Genomic DNA, 17545 nt, shown 5'->3' on the forward strand with positions numbered 1-17545 from the left:
ACTCTGCCTTTGAGAATGCAGCTGTCACATCAGGATGCATCTGACATGAGCAGTCAGGTCTGCTGCATCTCTGGGTAGCAAGGACGCCCAAATATGAGGGGAAACATGGATCACACTTGGGTTCACTTACTGTGCACCCGGGGAGAAGCTATGATCCCCATGCAACTTTGATGAGCTCAAGCTGTTGGATGGAAAGCCAAGTGACACAGTTAGACGGCCCATAACGAAGTGATTTCAAAATGCCTCAAACCTTTTCCAAGGAAATAATTAGGCTTACTATGTTTCAGGGAACCCTATAGATTAGGGGATAACCTTCCATAGTGTAACGAGAATACTGAACAATGGAAAGTAGAGGTGTCGTTCACAAGGACCAGCTCAGTCCATCCTCCAAATTACCCATCAGGCATACTGTCTTAGACCTTTTTCCAACACTATAGATCAAATTGCTATATGTGCACAACGCTGAGCTTCTGGCTTACGTATTGTCTAACCTGTGTAATCCACGATCAGACTGCTATTCAGTGCTGTGGGTCTTTCAGGCGCCCTAGGGTGCTGGAGTCCTTTTAATGAAGTTACGCATTTATTTATGTTGTTTCTTGTTTGCCAACCTTGCCAGCTCAGCTAGGCCTCAAATAAAGTTAATTCACCGACCTGCCGGGCAGTGAATGAGTCTGAAGGGTAGGTGACTATGAATGGAGGACAGAGCGATTGTCACTTCCAATGTGAGGCGGATAGTGACTTATCTCATGATTTGTCCAGATGTTCTCTTCTCATGGTTGTTCCCATGGATTATCATAGGCCATCCATGCAATACAATTATTCCATTGAAACCCATGTAAAAGACGGAAGCGGGTCTAACCGGTTTACACCGGATTCCAGGGGTCAGATTCAGCTTCAGCCTGCATGGAGGGTGCCCCCAGCATGGCCGACCAGGACCAGAGTGTCGCTCCCCTCTATATTTAGCACACTGGGTCCACAGATTGTGCCGACTGCTCCAGGGCGATGTGTTCAGACCAGACCGGCATGAACGGCAACCATCCGTCACCATGTCCGCGGGGGGGGCGTCATGGCTCATGCCAGGATGGAAGGGCGTACAGGGACGACTTCATTTGAAAGTAAAGATTCGGGCAGAGTTTATCACCTCACTTCAGGACAAGCTGTCGCCCAACAAGGGAACACTCAAGGTGATTGAGTGCTATCGCAACACTCTAGCCTTTATCAAGGCTCGAGTTCTGCTATCCTTCATCACAATTAAAAAAAAGGAAACCAAAGGCCTAACCTCTGTTCTCAAAAGGACAGTAGCGTGGCATTCGTCCTAAAGGTCAAAGCTTCCCGAGCCATAGCCGACAGCTTCCCCTACCTTCTACTAACGTCGCCCAGCCCTCCGGGGCTGTCATCACTGGCCGTTGTCAGGGGCCAGCAGTGTGACCCTGTCAACATGAGACTTTTGTAGGGGTCTTCTGTCAGGACTGACTTTCATGTCAGGTCAGCATAATTTGAAGATAGCCAACAGTGACTTCAGTGTTGTCAAAACAATGACAGTGGTTTCTAAACAAGTCAAGTTCAATCATGCAACACTTTTCATATGACAGGTGTGGGCTCAATAGGAATTTATGCTGGCTTCAATAAAAAAATAAAATAATGCATGCGTTTACTTTTTGCGAGCAGCTCAATGGCACCCTCCTTCACTGCATTAATGGTTTGTTCTGGACTATGTTCATGCTTAAATGGCCTTTACTTTACCACTATGTGTCAGTTTGATGAGCTATTACAATCAATTTCCAAATCTACCCATTTCTGACATAAGAGGTGGGAGTCATACCCAGTGCATGTACTGTGGGTGGATCTATCCATCACACATCGGGTTGACACTTCCACTGGTCACCAAATGGTAGATTTAGAAAAGGCTTATGAATGCGTATCAAATTGCTCTACCTCATATAGATAGTATCAACAGGAGACTTTCATGACGGCACATGCAAACAGATACTTTCATATGCCTACATGTTCAGAATAATTAAACACCAATTCTGTTCAAGTTTCTTATCACAAGTATAATCACCAACACTGTCACTAATTGACCCCAACCATTGCTTCCCCACATTAAAGTGTACCACTTCAAAATACATGTTGCAAGAGGAATAGGTCTAGATAAACAGAGCAGCCTTGATATACACGTTTGAAAAGACATAGCAATTTTATTCAAACAGCTTCACAAAACTCATTCATTATTAACATCCAATTTCCTTAAACAATAAAAAACATGTATGGTTTCATCAAAAGGTGTTTCTATAAATGAAGTATTTATACAAAAATAAAAAAAACAAATAAGTCCTAAACTGCATAAATGGAGCTGGACATGTCACATTGAGCCATCAGTAACAGTTTGAGGACAACTGAAACTTCTATCAGCAATAAGGGCTGCCTGTTTTTCACCATATTTAATTGAAACCTACAGTGAACAGGGGGTGTTTAGACAAGCATTAGGTCACTGGCTTACTTAAAGGTTGCCATCATAAAATGGAGACAAATCCACAATGATGACAGTCACCCACTGGAATAGACCTATGGGCCAGGACCTTTCTAATGGGCATTCCTTCCAAACAATTGCAGTGACGATAATACAGAAGGAAAAAGGTGAGACTTGGCTTCTAAGTGTGACATGTGGCTCTGCAGTGCTGGATTTGTGTGAGGTAAGCCCCCAGGCACCGGAAGCTCACATTGGATAGTTGAGCACCACGTCCTGCTTTGCCAGCTCCAACAACATAGGATCGTCGAAAAACTTGCTGATGCTCACATCCTCGCTCAGGCCCTTGGGGGGGGGGGGGGAGACAACAGGAGGTATGAGCTGTAGACCCCACTTTAACTCTCCGTGATTAACAACGTTGGATCTTAAGGAGGATGCTATGGTTCTCCTAAACAAGCCACCTTTCTCTTGTGTTCAATGGGCACAGAGGAACACAACCCTGGCCCCGAGGGCTGGTAGGAAGTGAAAAATGTAAGAGGAACAAGATGTGTTTTTCCACCAAGAATTATCACATAAGCCGAATACCAAGCTACAGTTATGGGGACCACATTGTAGTTTTAAAACAAATTTAAATGCATACCTTTTCAATCAGGCATAATAAGCAACATGTTTCAGATGACATGCGGTGCACTTGGGGTCTTACCTTGCGCCTACGCGTCTTGATCATGAACTCTCTGGCCAGATGAGGAGCGGGCTGTGGCTCCAGAGGCCTGATAACAATGCTCTTGTCCAGGGGGTCACCGGGCACAATCTGGGGGGGGGGGGCAACGACACACAAGGTAGGTGGTTTAGATACAGCATCAGACATGACGGGTGTTCTCCAGTCATCGGGTTTGATTCCCTCAAGGTCTTGTCGGGCTAAACGTGGTGACCAACGCGCAGGCGTTTGTCAGGCCCGAAATAGCCAAGCTTTCACTTGGTTCGTCAATCAGAAGTCAGATTTGTTTACTCCGTTGGTAATGACACAGACAGCTCGAGAAAGAAGGAGGCCGCAGGATTTGGTTGTGTGATCGAAAGACATTTCCATTATCGAAAACGGACGCATGTTGAGGGTTAAGCACACCAGGAAATAGTTTCATCATTTACTCAACACAGCCTGCCTTTCATACCATACATGCTATGGATGGATGTACATTAGGGGGTGGGGGATGGCACGTTTGATTGGTCGGAACTTGCGAACGCAGGAACAGTTGGCATAATTGAAATGGTAAATGACTCAAGACCCTCTTAAGTGACCTTTTAAAAGGTCCCATGACATGCTACTTTGTGCATGTTTTATATGGTGTTAGTAGGCCCCTAATACAGTACTTGAAGACGTTCAAGAAATTCAGCCTTGGTGCAGAATTACAGCCACTATGAGCCAGTTCCAAAATGAGCTTTCCACAAACGTGCCGTTTTTTTAGAGGCGGGTCAAGGTGGAGGGTGGGGGTGGGGCCCTGAGCAGCTTGCGGCCGCAATGGCTCGGATTTATAATATCATCAGGAGGCGCACACAGCTTTTGGCCGTGTTCTGTAAATATTCTAGAACACTCCGGGTGCTCCAGTGGGAGTCCTGGAGCTCAATATATAGATATTTATATAATATATATATTATTATCACGGCCAAAAGCTGTGTGCTCCTCCGGATGATATTATGAATCTCAAACGACTGCTTCGGGTTCTCCGATATCTCTGGTTCTCCCACGTCAATCTGAAGTGATTGTCTCCTGCCTGACCCCCGCAAGACAATACCGGGCAACAACCCCTTTCTCCTCCATGTCGCGGTTTAATCTGGACTTCAGGGAGTTAAAGCCAAAGTTCCTTTCCCCCAATGCCTTCTCAACAACGGCCGAGGACACCCCCACTACGGGTCTCGTAACGGAAGTACCTGAGATGTCAGAGAACCCGACGCAGTCTAGTCTTTACACCAAATGGTAGCTTTACGCAAACCTTACGCGTTATTCACCATAACACCAACAGCAGAACGTTTATCCAAATAACAAAGAAGTGGACAACACTTGCGTTACAGTATGTATACACACACACACACACACACACACACCTCATTGTCTTATTGGCGGGCCAAATTCTCTGGGCGGGCAAAGCAGAGAAAGGGGAGTTAACCTGGCTCCAAATGATGACATATGGGGCAAAATTCCAAATCGGCGCGTCTGAGCTTTCATTTTACAAAGGCAGAGCAGGATACCTAGTGCTCGTTTCTAGCCACTGGGGGACCATAGGCAGGCTAGGGGAACTCATATTTATGTTAGAAAACCTCATAAAGTGACATTTTCATGCCATGGGACCTCTAAATAAGGGCCATTTGAGACTGACCATTAAAATACAGGAATGGCACTTTGGATCAGGGTTGGATGAAATACTAGGGTGAACAGATAAGAGGATCAATGCTTACAGCTAATTCCACGAAAAACATTCATTTGTGAAAGGAGACGAGGAAAAGGTAGCAAGGATCGGACCGCCGTCAGCACGAGGGCTGAATACAAACGGTCACAACAGCAGCTGGTTGGACTGCCTACCTGCCAGTGATGGAACACCGACAGGGCGAAGGCCTGTCCCTGTGTATGCGTGCGGAGGTCCGTCTCGAAGCCAAACGAGTCGATGGCCGGGATGAAGGCCTTGATGGTGTAGAGGGGGGAGCCGGGGATCGGGGCGTCCTGGGTCACATGTCCTCTGTAGCCAGAAAAAGCAGCAAACCTCATCAAAACCCAATTCAACAATATATGAATACAGAACTTTTTTTTTATCCATTTAATTTAAGGTGTATTCGTAAAGTCTTTGAATCAAAATAAATGTAAAACCGTTTTTGCATTAGCTTGAACCATGGGATGTCATTTGTAGGAAATCAAAACTGTTGATTACGTATTATTGGCTATAAACACCACAACCCTTACTCTCTGCATGGAGTGAGAGTAAATGCAATATGCGTTATTCAAAATCTCTGCACATTGTTAAAATGAGGTTGTGGGGACAGACCTTCTCCGGGCCAGCACCGTGTACACAGCAGAGACGCAGTCGGCTGGAGCCTGCACCTCCACAAAGTAGTAGGGCTCCATCAACCTGGGGGTTGCCTGCAAAACAAGGGACACCCCACTAGTATCACGCACACACTATGTCAACAACATGGAAAGCTCAGTGTCAACGATTTATAGTAAGAGCCGCTTTGGATGATAAGAGATGAAAAGGTAAGGAAGGGGAACAGGGCAATGAAGGAAGCGCTTGAAGAAGAAGAATGATCTGGCACTGCAATTAAAGTGAAGGCATGTCAGCAAAATGGCCGTCCCAATCAGGGTAATGGAACATTATAGGAACTGAGGCTGGATGGTCGGGGGGGAGGTCAGAGAAAGTGGGGGAGCTAGAGAAAGATTACCAGAGATAGGAAAAGAGAAAAATATAAATGAGCGAGAGCAAGAAAGAGGAGACCACACACACGGGGGGGGGGGGGGGGGGGGGGGGGAGGAGATGAGCTCACCATGAGGAAGGCAGAGTACACCACCCTCCTGGCAGTGGGGATGACCTGACCCCCACCACGGTGCAGAGGCTCCTGGGCGATCACTGCATCCAGGATTTTGAACTTTACGTTCCTGATGGCTGGAGAGAGAACACAATGGCTTGTTTATAGACCTGCTGGAGCCAACACCACCACCACGCAATACTTTATAACACCCCCTTTAGAGTGGAGAGGGTCATACTATAGCTGTTTTCAGACATGTCCGCGTTTTTACATTTCGGAGAATCGACCCTGAGGGTGATTAATACTTGATGCTTTATATACAGACGTCGGTGTCATTCAATATCAGAAGAACCTATGGTTGGTTTAGGGGTTGGGGTTTTAAGGGGCAGGATATGACGTAGGGTCTAAGCGGTCGCTGTCACTGTAGTGTTTTGGTTTGACCACAGACAGCATGGAGGCAGAACGGTAATTTACATTTCCTCCAGAAAAAAATACTACCTCAAGGGTAGTATTTCTTCAGGAGAATTTCAGGGTACAAATGTCAGGATATGTTCTTCAGACATACGGCCCATCAGGAGAATATCAGGAGAATATCAGGACATTCACATGTCTGAAAGCAACTTATGTGAGGTTTTTGAGTGGTACATCTACCTACTTAACATATGCATGTGTACTTTACTTCAACCAAATATTTTATTTCAGGAAAATCTCTCTGCCTACTCTTATGGAGTCCATTTCCCTGAACCTGAATTGAACACCTGGTAACTAATGCAGCCAGACATTTGGCCATATCTTGAGGAGGGTTGTCTCAATTTATGACCCTGCTGACCCATTAAAAGGACTTGCTTCAGGAAGAAGGGGCCATGTCTGAACTGCAGAATATTGACTTTGGATGTGATATCATATGTGCATTTGAGTTATGGTAAACGCCTAAGCATTTGTTGTGCATTCTCTATGCATATGAGGGCTAGTTGTGTATTATCTATGCATGCCTTGCCAATTCGTGTGCGAGTTTGAGTGACGTGTAAGCTCGTGCGTGTGCATCCTCGTGTGAGTACAACTTACGCTCATCACACAGCGGCCCCTCCCTGGTCCCCCACTGGAAGCCCTGAACGATGCTGTCTTTGACGGAGCCCAGCAACGCCTTGTCAACCTAAGTACAACACACACATGCAGGGTTGGAGGAACCTTGTGTCGACACACACAGACACACAAAACGTGTGTGGAGGGCAGATCATTTCTTAGTAGAAGAAAGACTTCATTGTATTTAGTATACATTTACGTAAATACTTCACACACACTAGTAGGCCATTTTTTGTCACGCTATCGCATGATAGGAACATGATCAACCTCAGATTCTCCGGACTATACATTCCGGGCCTGGCCGGGTGAGCTCTGGAGAACCCAACCATGTGGCCCATGTTACGACCCCAGACCCCACACAGCCCCCTAGACATGCTGAGCCGCAGACCCCCGGCTGAGTTACCTCAGACGGCAGGGTGTCGTCCACCAGGATGTTGGGCCCAGTGGTGTCGGGGCCGAAGGCCCAGATGGACCTGGCGGCCAGCAGATCCCAGTCGTACTTGGTCTGGAAGAACTCGCCAAGCTTCTTCCTGCCGTCGCCAGGAACGGGAGGCAGAGGAGAATTGGTGGTTGTTAGGACAAGGTTGGAGCATCATGTCTGCCAAGCAGTTTATCAAGATAAGTTAACCCAGGGAGAGAGGGGGGGGGTGTTAATGGAAGAGGAGGGAAAGAGCAGGGAGATGGGAGCCTAATGGTGAGTGATCTCACAGCATCGCTACAGGCACTATATGGTAATCAGAGAGAAGCGTGTAAGTGCAAAGGGAGGTAGAATATAATTGAATGACTCGACTGAATCGACTTATGTCGCAGTACCATTCCGAGATAACGTATGGAGACACACACACACACACACACACACACACACTTAATAGCCTATACAATTAAGTATCATGGCAATTAATGCTCAACTGCAATTTAAACTTATTTTTAGAACACACCGCATGAACCCATGCTAGGGTCTGATTCGAAGATTGAATGTTAGTTTTAATTCAATCACGCTTAATTGGCTAAAATCTTTATGGCCCTGTTTTTTTTTTTATTGCAATGTTTGACAGTAAGCTTCAAAGCCAATTTAGTGCACATTATAATTCCCATGTATTGAGTTGGACTAGAGTAGGGGAGTTTAAGGACAACCAAGTGACACAGAAACGGTAGGGAGAACACAGGTTGGGCCAATTAAATATCTACTGGAACCAATTACAGGGAAATCTGATTGTAAAAAATAGCTCCCGAGTCATTACGGTTATGACAGACGGCTGCATTGTTCCACTCTCAGAACTGTTAGTTTTAATGATTCTATCCATCGTGTATTAACAGGGAGGCATTCCAGTGTGAAATTGAGATATTTAGAAGTTTCGGAAATGCGTCACACCAAATCATAAGAGGTAGTCGGGAAAGTGAGTCCAACTGAATACTGCAGAACGGATATGGTTTGAGGCAGAAAGAAAAATTCCCATCCAGGCTGTATCTTGTCGTTGCTGGCACCCTTTGGAAAAACCAGAGGTTCCATCCCAAGGGGTTAACTCTGAATACACGAGTCCTGGTTCAAGGGTTCAGACCATACCTGTTCCACGTGATCTGCACCACTTCGTTCTCTATGTCCTCCGCCAGGCCCTTCTCCAAGGGCTCTGCGATCATGGTTATCTTGTTCCTGTGATTGGAAGTTACAGGTGTCAGTCATGCTCACTCCAGACGCTCAGGACCGGGAGCATCCATTACAGATATAGCTTTTATTACTCCACAGATGTTTTTTTTAAAGACTTTTATTACCGTATACAATAATTTTAAAATGCACCGAAGAGCAGTTTCCAGTTTTCTTTAACTGCATGCAAACATTTCTATACAGCTCTGAAAATATTACAAAACAATATTGCTTAGAACAAATTGTGATCCTATCATTATGTTGGACATTAGAGAAAGAAGCAACTACGATAGTGTTTTGATCTCTAGGTTAGTGTTGTTAAGAGGGTTTAATGGACAAAATGGTGGCGTTACACTCACTTCTTGTTGGGTGTTTCAGCAAAACACTTCAGCGACGATGTCTCCACCACCGTTTCACAGAAGGTCACAACGGGGTCAGCAACCTGTCGGCAAGCACAGATTTCAGAGAGGGAGCCACTTTTCAGTTTCCCATGGAAACACCTATAGAACTAGTATAGTTATATTCAATATAATTAATGTTTGGGCATTATGATCGGTCGATTAATGTTTGGGTATTATGATCGGTCGATAAAATCTCTTGTTTCAGGGGTGCAAACTGGTGATCACCCAAAAAGGTGACAACATTTTTTGCCAGAAAATAAAGAAAATGATCATTGTGTGTCTAAGTCTCTGTTTAAGCAACACATAAAAGTCATGTTTTAGTCATGTTTTCAGCGATGTTAAGACCTAAATATGAAAGAGAAAACAAAAACGAAAACTAAGTTGCATCCTTTAGAATTTTTTATTTATCTCAGTGTTCGAATTCCAGCTAAAACCATAGATTCACTGGCTCTTTAAGATGACAAGCCAACCTTATCACCACATAATTACTTCTATAAAACAGGCTGCTTACAGTGTTTGTGTTCTCCACGCTGCCTGGAAGTGGAGCTAGCAGTTTGCACGAGCCAACGAGTGGCACGAGACAGTCTATCAGTAGAGTTTAGCAGACAGAGGGCGAAATCCTGACCTGCCCTACTCTGCCTCTTATTGGCTAGTTCTCGATGATAACTTTGACGAGACAGACCGCCCGCGGATCTACAAAATTCACGTGGATGCCCGATCTGACGTAATGAGTTTGCAACCGTGTTTATAGGCGGATAAAAAAAGAAAGTATGATTTTAAAGGTTGCAGATAAAAGATAAATGAAACCTCAAGCTGCTGGGCTGATAGAAACCTAGGCAAAACACAACCAAAAACATAGAAACCGACCGACCTTGATGTCAATCTCCGAGTACATCTTGCGCAGGTCGTGCATTACACAGTCCAGGTACAGCTCTCCTGTCCCCAGAATGACATGTTCTCCAGACTCTTCCACCTGGTGAAGAAGGCAAACAGGATAAACATGCATGATAATGACAGAACACTTACCCACCCACTAAGACCACCAATAAAAACCGCTGCTGAGAGTTTAATATTCTATATACGTCCCAAATAATCGTGTCATATCCAAAGGAAACCAACGCTGAATATATTTCCATCCTGTGGATGCAAAATAAAATGGCTATTGTTTGAACGCGTGTACCTTTGTGGTCAGTGACGGGTAGCTCTTGTTGACCTTCCGGAGTCCGTCCAGCATCTTGGGCAGTTCCGATGGGTTGACGGGCTCCACGGCGATCTTGATCACCGATGCAGTGTTGAACTTCAGCGGCCTGAAGATCTGGGCCTACACACAGAGGTTTCAAAAAGGCTAAAAGCAATGCTCTTTGATCTCGATCTACATGGGGTGTTTTTCCAAGAAAGTCTTTAGTCACAAACCTCTTCGTTGCCTCTGGGCTCTGTGATGGTGGCGGTCTTGACAATGGGCTGGTCACAGCCTTCGATGAGCACCCAGTTCCCAGCCGGCACTCGGTTCACCTCTATCTGGTACCTGTGGTGGGTGAAACCAGACATTTGGTCAGACCCTGCTTTGTTTTAGGTTGACCGTTCTACATATGACCAGTCGGCCATCTACCACCCTCCTTAACGAACCTGGAAGGACAGATCTTTTCTCTCTGTCCATCACATATGAAAAAAAACATCCCATCATTTTTCCTACTTGTTCAAGTTATATCGCACTCACTGTGGTGATTCTGATATTTTTTTGGACATATTGTGCAGCCCTGACGTCTACCTGGCCACAGAAATCCAGAGGCGCCCCAAGGTGCAGACCTGGGAGTCCTCCTCGTCCTCCAGGGTGTAGTTCTCCCCCAGCACCTTGACGGGCTGGCCGGCTTGGATGGTGCCGCTCAGAACACGGCCGAAGGCATGGAATTGCACGCCGTCCTCCGTGCTGTACATCTTGGTGGTGTGGCACATCAGAGGGCCCTGCAGTGGTGGGGGGGGAAGGTCAGGATGTGTGCGAGAACGACTGTAAGCCGCTAGTTTGGCGAAGAAAGTTGGAGGGCGAAGTAGGACATTCCTGCTCGTTTCTTTTAATTATGGTCCCGGGAGGTGAAAATGGCACATGGAATTGTGGCACACAGTACACTACGTTGTCTTGTGGCAAAGGTTAGCGGCTCGCTGGTGTCGAGTCTCTCTGCTCTGGATACATTTTGGCCAATCGGCGGTTTCAGCGTCACCTGCCCATCTGCACACTATTAAGCCTAATCAGGGGTGTGACTCACGTCAGGGTCACACTCCAACATTGCCTCCCCCAGGTCAGAGTCCAGACCGCCGGCGTAGCTGTGCTCTATCTTTGCTCTTGCGCCCTCCTGTGGCGACGGTATGTGCTGTATGCACATGTCCACCAAGCCTGGGGGGGGGTTATGCAAAACATGAAGACATTTATTTAACAGAATAATACAAGAATCATCACAAAATAATAATCATAAGATAAGATAAGGAAAAAGAATAATACATAATTAAGTTGACCATGTAATTCAGTACCACTTAACCATACATCACCTCGTACGGTACTAGTGGAACCTCCACCCTTTAAACTAGCAGTGGCTAAAAACTACTAAGCTACTTTTCCACTTTCCCTTCGTCGCGTGGAGCCCCAGAGATCCAGACGGGCTTACCGGTGAACTCTCCGAAGAAGCGGTTGCAGACCAGCCTCAACAGGGGTCTGATGTTGAGCTTCAGCTCCTCCTTGGTGAGGTGGATGCCCAGCTCATCCAGCACCCTGGGCAGTGACGTGTCCACGTCTCCCACCACCTGCAGCGGCACCAGAGCCAGGAAAGAACCACTACAACTGATTAGGACTTTAACCTCGGTTAAAAAAAGCAATACAACAGATTTGGTGTATATTGTGATCTCACCAAGATGTATTTAATGCACATTCATTCAAGTTTATCAATGTGCCAACATGGCCACTATGTTACATTGCTTGGTGTCATATTAAGCTGTAATGATTCCTCAGTGCCCTTAACAGCAATGCAAAGGATTTGTTAGAGCAATTGTTGCTGATTTGTAACAGTTTGTTATTTGAATTTACTGTAACAGGTGCCGAAATCTTTTTATGGATTTAATGCAACTGTTATAGGTAATAGGTAATTGCAGAGACCAAATTAACAATTTCGATGTATGCAATTTATTAAGCAGCCCTTATTATTTGCAGGATAAAAAAAGAATATGCACCTGTGATGGTAGTCAGAAAAGGTACGCTATATTTAGGCTACAACTTAGAATAGCTTGCACGTGCCCAATAAAGTGAATCTAGAAATAACGTGCATAATCTTTCTTTCTTATCTATCTTTCCTCCATCAACCAATCAACTGGTCAGAGTTGGTTGAAATTCAGTCAACCAAGAATTTATTTGATTGACAATCGCCCAGTCCTTTCATGACTCGACACACACACACACACACACACACACACACACACACACACACACACACACACACACACACACACACACACACACACACACACACACACACACACACACACACACACGTCTGACCTGTGAAAGGATCTTGTAGAGGGGCTCCAGAACAAACTCCACAAAGCTACGCTGGGAGTTACTGGTTGGGGCCTTCTTGGTAAACTTCCGCCTGTAGTGGGAAATTCAAATCAAGGATGAGGCCAGAGAGATGGGGAGGGCAACGAACCAGGTGGGTTTTGAACGGTCTGAAAGCCATTTGAACAAGTGACTGACGTCTTAGGGTTGAAGTAGATGTCTCCCCAGAGTCTCTTGGCAAAGTCGTTGTAGTTGACGTCACCTGCAAAACCAGAACAAAACAAGTCTTCAAACATTAAATATACATTTGAATTCTTCAGAAGGGAGGGTTGGTGAGGGAGGAAGACAGATTAAACGTCGAGCCTTGTGAAACAGTTCTCTCACCGTAAGTGTCTGAGTAGATCTTGGCGAAGGAGCCAAGGGTGAAGCAGGTAGAGTACTGGGAGCTGGCGAAACACACGTTCCCCAAGAGAGGAGAGACCACCAGGTTCTCATCCGTAGAGTATGTGCTGAGAACCAGGAACAGAGACAAACACAGGCAGTCAATAATGACCTAGCTCCATTTGATCTGCAAGATGTCTCACCTTCAATAACCATCTGAAGACACATCCGCAAACATCTAATGAACTGCACTTTGGTTTTCAGCTCTTAGGTTGAACTTAGAACGCACTTTGTTGAGATCGCAGAGATGTAACCATTATGCAACAGACAAGTATTTTCCAATTCATATAGCTACTTTGCAGTATTTTTTTTTAACTATAGTTATTATTCATTTAATTTCTTAAATAGGGACCATGGACAGCAACTGTCCCAGAATTAGCTAGAAATAGACGGTCCCTCGAAATGAAAACTTGATTAGGGAGCATTAACTTTCGAGTATCTGCTTAGCCTTAGAGACTACAATAATGAAAACTGCGCATCCAGTAAATAAATTCCACTTGACCTTGACATGTGCACAGCATATTTTTTAAACGCTCAATTCTCAAAGAGAATAGGTACCTCAGCAGGCCGTTGACCTCGTCCACGATGTGCCGCAGCTTGTAATAGGCGTCTGTGGGTGGCAGCTTGAGCTCCACAATGAGGCGGTCGATCTTGTTGATGCAGACGGTGATGGCCAGACGCTCTTGTACGGCATGCTTGATCAGACGTTCTGTGTTCAGCATCACCTTGAGAGAGGGGGTGGGGGGTGGGGAAGTGTTAACGGTTTACCCTCCTCCGCTTACCATGCCATTTTTCGTCAATAGGTAGGACGTAAAGATAGCTACGGGGAAAATGGGACTTTCTATTTACCGTTTAGTCATTAGACTCTTAAGCAGCTTACAATATTTTTTGGACATATAGGTCATCAATGAGTGAGTCAGGGTTGGGCATTAGGGCAAGTTGTGGACATTGGGGTTGGTCTGGGAGCCCCTCAACCATCCACTGGACTTACTCCCTCGGCTGCGTCGATGAAGAGGACGATGCCGTCCGAGATGCGGATTCCGGTCGTCACCTCATCTGAGAAGTTGACATGACCTGCGAGGGTTGGACAAATAAGTGTCAGATAAACTAATTGTACGGTTAAATCCCCTGTAGAACCACTAAGCTGCTTTAGAAGGCACGGCACCTGGCGTGTCCATGATGTTGAACAGGTAGGATTTGCCTCTGGAGTCCGGCAGCACCATAGTGACAGGGGTACTTTTGATACCGACGCCCCTCTGGGGAGAAATAAGGTGGTCAGGTTAGCAATGGAAAAGAAACACATTTTGTAGACCTTAATTTACAACCAGACTGACAACAGCTATGCAGGTCATTTTATTCCATATGCATGACTTAAAGTAAATACTAAGCATCCTAGATTACAAATTGTACACACAAATTGCCATTTGACAGCAAATGCAACACTAAAAACGTATTTTTGTACGTATTTTTGTTCTGCATAAAATATTCTGACATGATAAAACAGTCAATTAAAACCAGCGAGCAGTAACTGAGCCACACCTAACTGTCCTACACTTACTCGTACCGGACCTAACTGTACCGCTCAGTGGAAATGCGCCATAACATGTCTCTTACCTCTTGTTCGGTGAACAGGATATCCGTGTATCGAAGCTGCAAGACAAACCCTTATTTAGCAACCATAACACCACTTTCAAGGTCAACATAAATCAAAACTAAAAACACACACGATAATATACGGGGGATAAGCAACTCACATCCACGTCGTCCCTCTTCCTGATCTCTGGGTGAGTTTGTTCGATCAGACAGTCAACGAAACAAGTCTATATGAAAACACAATGCAAGACATTCAGTTTATAAGCTCACTATAGACCGGGCTGTAGAAATATAAGCTGTTGATTAAAACAATAACAGTAATCAGCAGGTTAGGTCTGACCTTGCCATGGTGCAGATGGCCGCAGAGGGTGATATTACGAATCAGCTCTGGACTGTCCATCAGGTCAGCGAGAAATCTGTGAAACACACAATCATTGAATCCGATCTTACTGTAGAAAGCAAGAAAACGGCAAAATCGAGTGAGAGCATTGTGCCGACAATATGTGTTTTTGTGCAGTACTGTTTAATTGTGAGAGCAAGCGTTTTGACTCCTTACTCCATGTCATAAACAGTCTGTGGTAGCTCCTGTTCCATCAGAGTGAACTGCTTATTCTTCACAGGTTTGATGATGGGCTCTGAAAGAAGCAGATAGAGGTAAGCATTACATAATCCATTCAGTGAGACTGTCTTAAGGGTCATTGTATCAATGGTAATGTGGATCATTCACAATGAATATAAATATTTTATACATTATCTTCCTCTTGTTCCTTAAATGTAGCACTTGACCTTGTCCACTTAATTGTTTGATTAATTGTTGTTTCTGAATTTCTGGGTTGTAACTTCATGTTTGAATGCACTTATTTTAAGGAATTTGGGGTAAAAGTGTTAGCTAGCTAGTGCTTTTTATTGTGTAACAAACCCGTGAGAGGTTGGGTATCTTCCTCCTGGACGATGGTCTCCACCTCTGGCCCATAGACTTCTTCCGCTGTAGGATAATACTTTTTATCCTCGTGCAGGACCACCTCCATCCCAGGAACATCATCTTCAGCATCAGCCGGCTCATCTTCGTCTTCATCATCATCGGGCTGTATTGGAATCGGACGACATTAACACTTCAAGAATCCTTGCAGTAGTGTCAACATACAAACCGATATAGGAGCAAAATAAACATCGATACCACATAACCGTAGCACAGGAAAACATTCATATAAATGAATATACCCCTGTGCATATTCATCGCTAACAAACATCAGCATTCACTTTAAACATCAATGTCAGCATAACACACCTCATCCACATCCCTGTCGTCTGCCTCAATATCATCGTCATCATCAGAATCCAGCTCCGGACCGATATAGTTACCAAACTCGTCGTATAGATCCGCCTCCATCCTTTAAAGCCGATCAGAGAGAAGTTCTCTATCGTTTGAATACTCAGGGAAATCGACATCATTAATTTTCATTGACAATGGCTTATGGACAAAGTGCAACGTTGAGAAGGTCAAGAAACTACTAATTAATGTTATGAACAAGCTATCAATCTAGATGTGAAGAATTGTGTAACAATGTTAATATAAGAAGTCTACGATATTGTCTTGTGTCAAGTCATATGAGCACTGTATCTGAAGACAATTCCCATATGATTACATTAGCACGCTGACTAGCATGCATGCTAACAAGCGTTACGATGAATGAGTTTCTCAAGCAACGTTTCAGCTGCGTTGCTACATCGAGAAAGTAAGAACACTACAAGCAATAAGGCTCTTGCTTAAATAGAGAAAACGCGCAGCAGAACACTCACCTTTATTTTTTCAATTGCTCTAATACAACTTAAATTCGGAAAAAGGACGATTATTTATTTACAATATATAGACTATCTGCCAAATGCCGCCATGCGGATGAAAACCTTTCCGTTTTTTTTCTTCTGCTATGTTGTTCAGGATTAAGAAAAGCGGCTACTGCCCTCTACCGTTGTGGAAGATCCAGGAGAGACAAGATAAATTGCGTTGGTCCTCAAACGATGTCATGAACAAATACATGAATAGTTATTTATAGTGATCAATTGTTCATTAATTTAGTCATTAGATCTGTATCATTGCCACTGAATAACATAAACTGAAGTGTGGCTATTCATATTTTCTAATTAAGTGCTGGAAATATTTTATTATACAATATTTATTATAAAATAATATAGTAGGCCTATATTATGATTGATGAGAAAGGTTATAACCCACTTGGTAGTATGCAAAGGCTAAGTTACTCTAAATGTATGGTGTTTAAGGTGTCTAAGGGCTGTATTTTCGTATCATTTGATAAACAATAATCGAATTAATGGAAATAAGACAAAGGAATTTCATAAATTCTTAAAGACATTGATTTTCTGTCAAAATAAATAAAAAGCATGCATATATAGCTATAGATCTATATATTTATATAAAGATATTTTTATATATGTATCTATCGATCTAGATAGATCGATCGATAGATGGATAGGTGGGCTCTATAGATAGATAGGAAGGCTAAGCCCCCCCTACCAAAATCCCTGTGTAACGACTCTTGGTTGTGTTGTTCATATTATGGTGTGATTGCATCAGTCTTACAGCAGTTTGAATTGATATAAACTATGTGTGCGAGGAGTTTTTCTTGCATACGCCGGTTTAACACCCGATTGAAGCAGAGACGCTCGAACCAGCATTTGGGTGTGCCCCGGCGATCATGCACAAGGACCAAATCAATGCACAACAGGAATATCGTTCTAATCATGCTTGCATTGTTGAACATTGTTGCTTTGTAAAAGGCAACATTTATTAACGAGGATTTCAATTATTTTGCCTATTTTTCTCTAGTAGTATAATTTGTTATTGTTTGTGT

The 17545-nt window shown here is 44.3% G+C and overlaps 1 protein-coding gene across 1 annotated transcript; it reads right to left on the reverse strand.

Annotated features, from left to right (window-relative positions):
• Window positions 1-2174: 2174 nt before the first annotated feature.
• Window positions 2175-16594, reverse strand: eftud2 (elongation factor Tu GTP binding domain containing 2). The gene is made up of 28 exons (XM_079746789.1): window positions 16476-16594; window positions 15964-16066; window positions 15595-15760; window positions 15232-15310; window positions 15016-15091; window positions 14837-14902; window positions 14697-14732; window positions 14248-14338; window positions 14074-14156; window positions 13641-13807; window positions 13026-13150; window positions 12840-12903; window positions 12645-12735; window positions 11761-11896; window positions 11365-11492; window positions 10872-11065; window positions 10517-10628; window positions 10284-10424; window positions 9975-10076; window positions 9062-9144; window positions 8625-8711; window positions 7464-7590; window positions 7043-7130; window positions 5996-6114; window positions 5500-5594; window positions 5043-5196; window positions 3171-3278; window positions 2175-2812 (listed from the first exon to the last, which is right to left on the reverse strand). Exons 2-28 carry the CDS (start codon window positions 16063-16065, stop codon window positions 2717-2719), a joined length of 2916 nt encoding a protein of 971 aa, XP_079602915.1. The 5' UTR covers window position 16066; window positions 16476-16594; the 3' UTR covers window positions 2175-2716.
• Window positions 16595-17545: the final 951 nt, after the last annotated feature.

The sequence above is a fragment of the Pollachius pollachius genome (genome assembly GCF_949987615.1).
Source record: "Pollachius pollachius genome assembly, chromosome: 11".
In the NCBI taxonomy this organism is placed as follows: domain Eukaryota; kingdom Metazoa; phylum Chordata; class Actinopteri; order Gadiformes; family Gadidae; genus Pollachius; species Pollachius pollachius.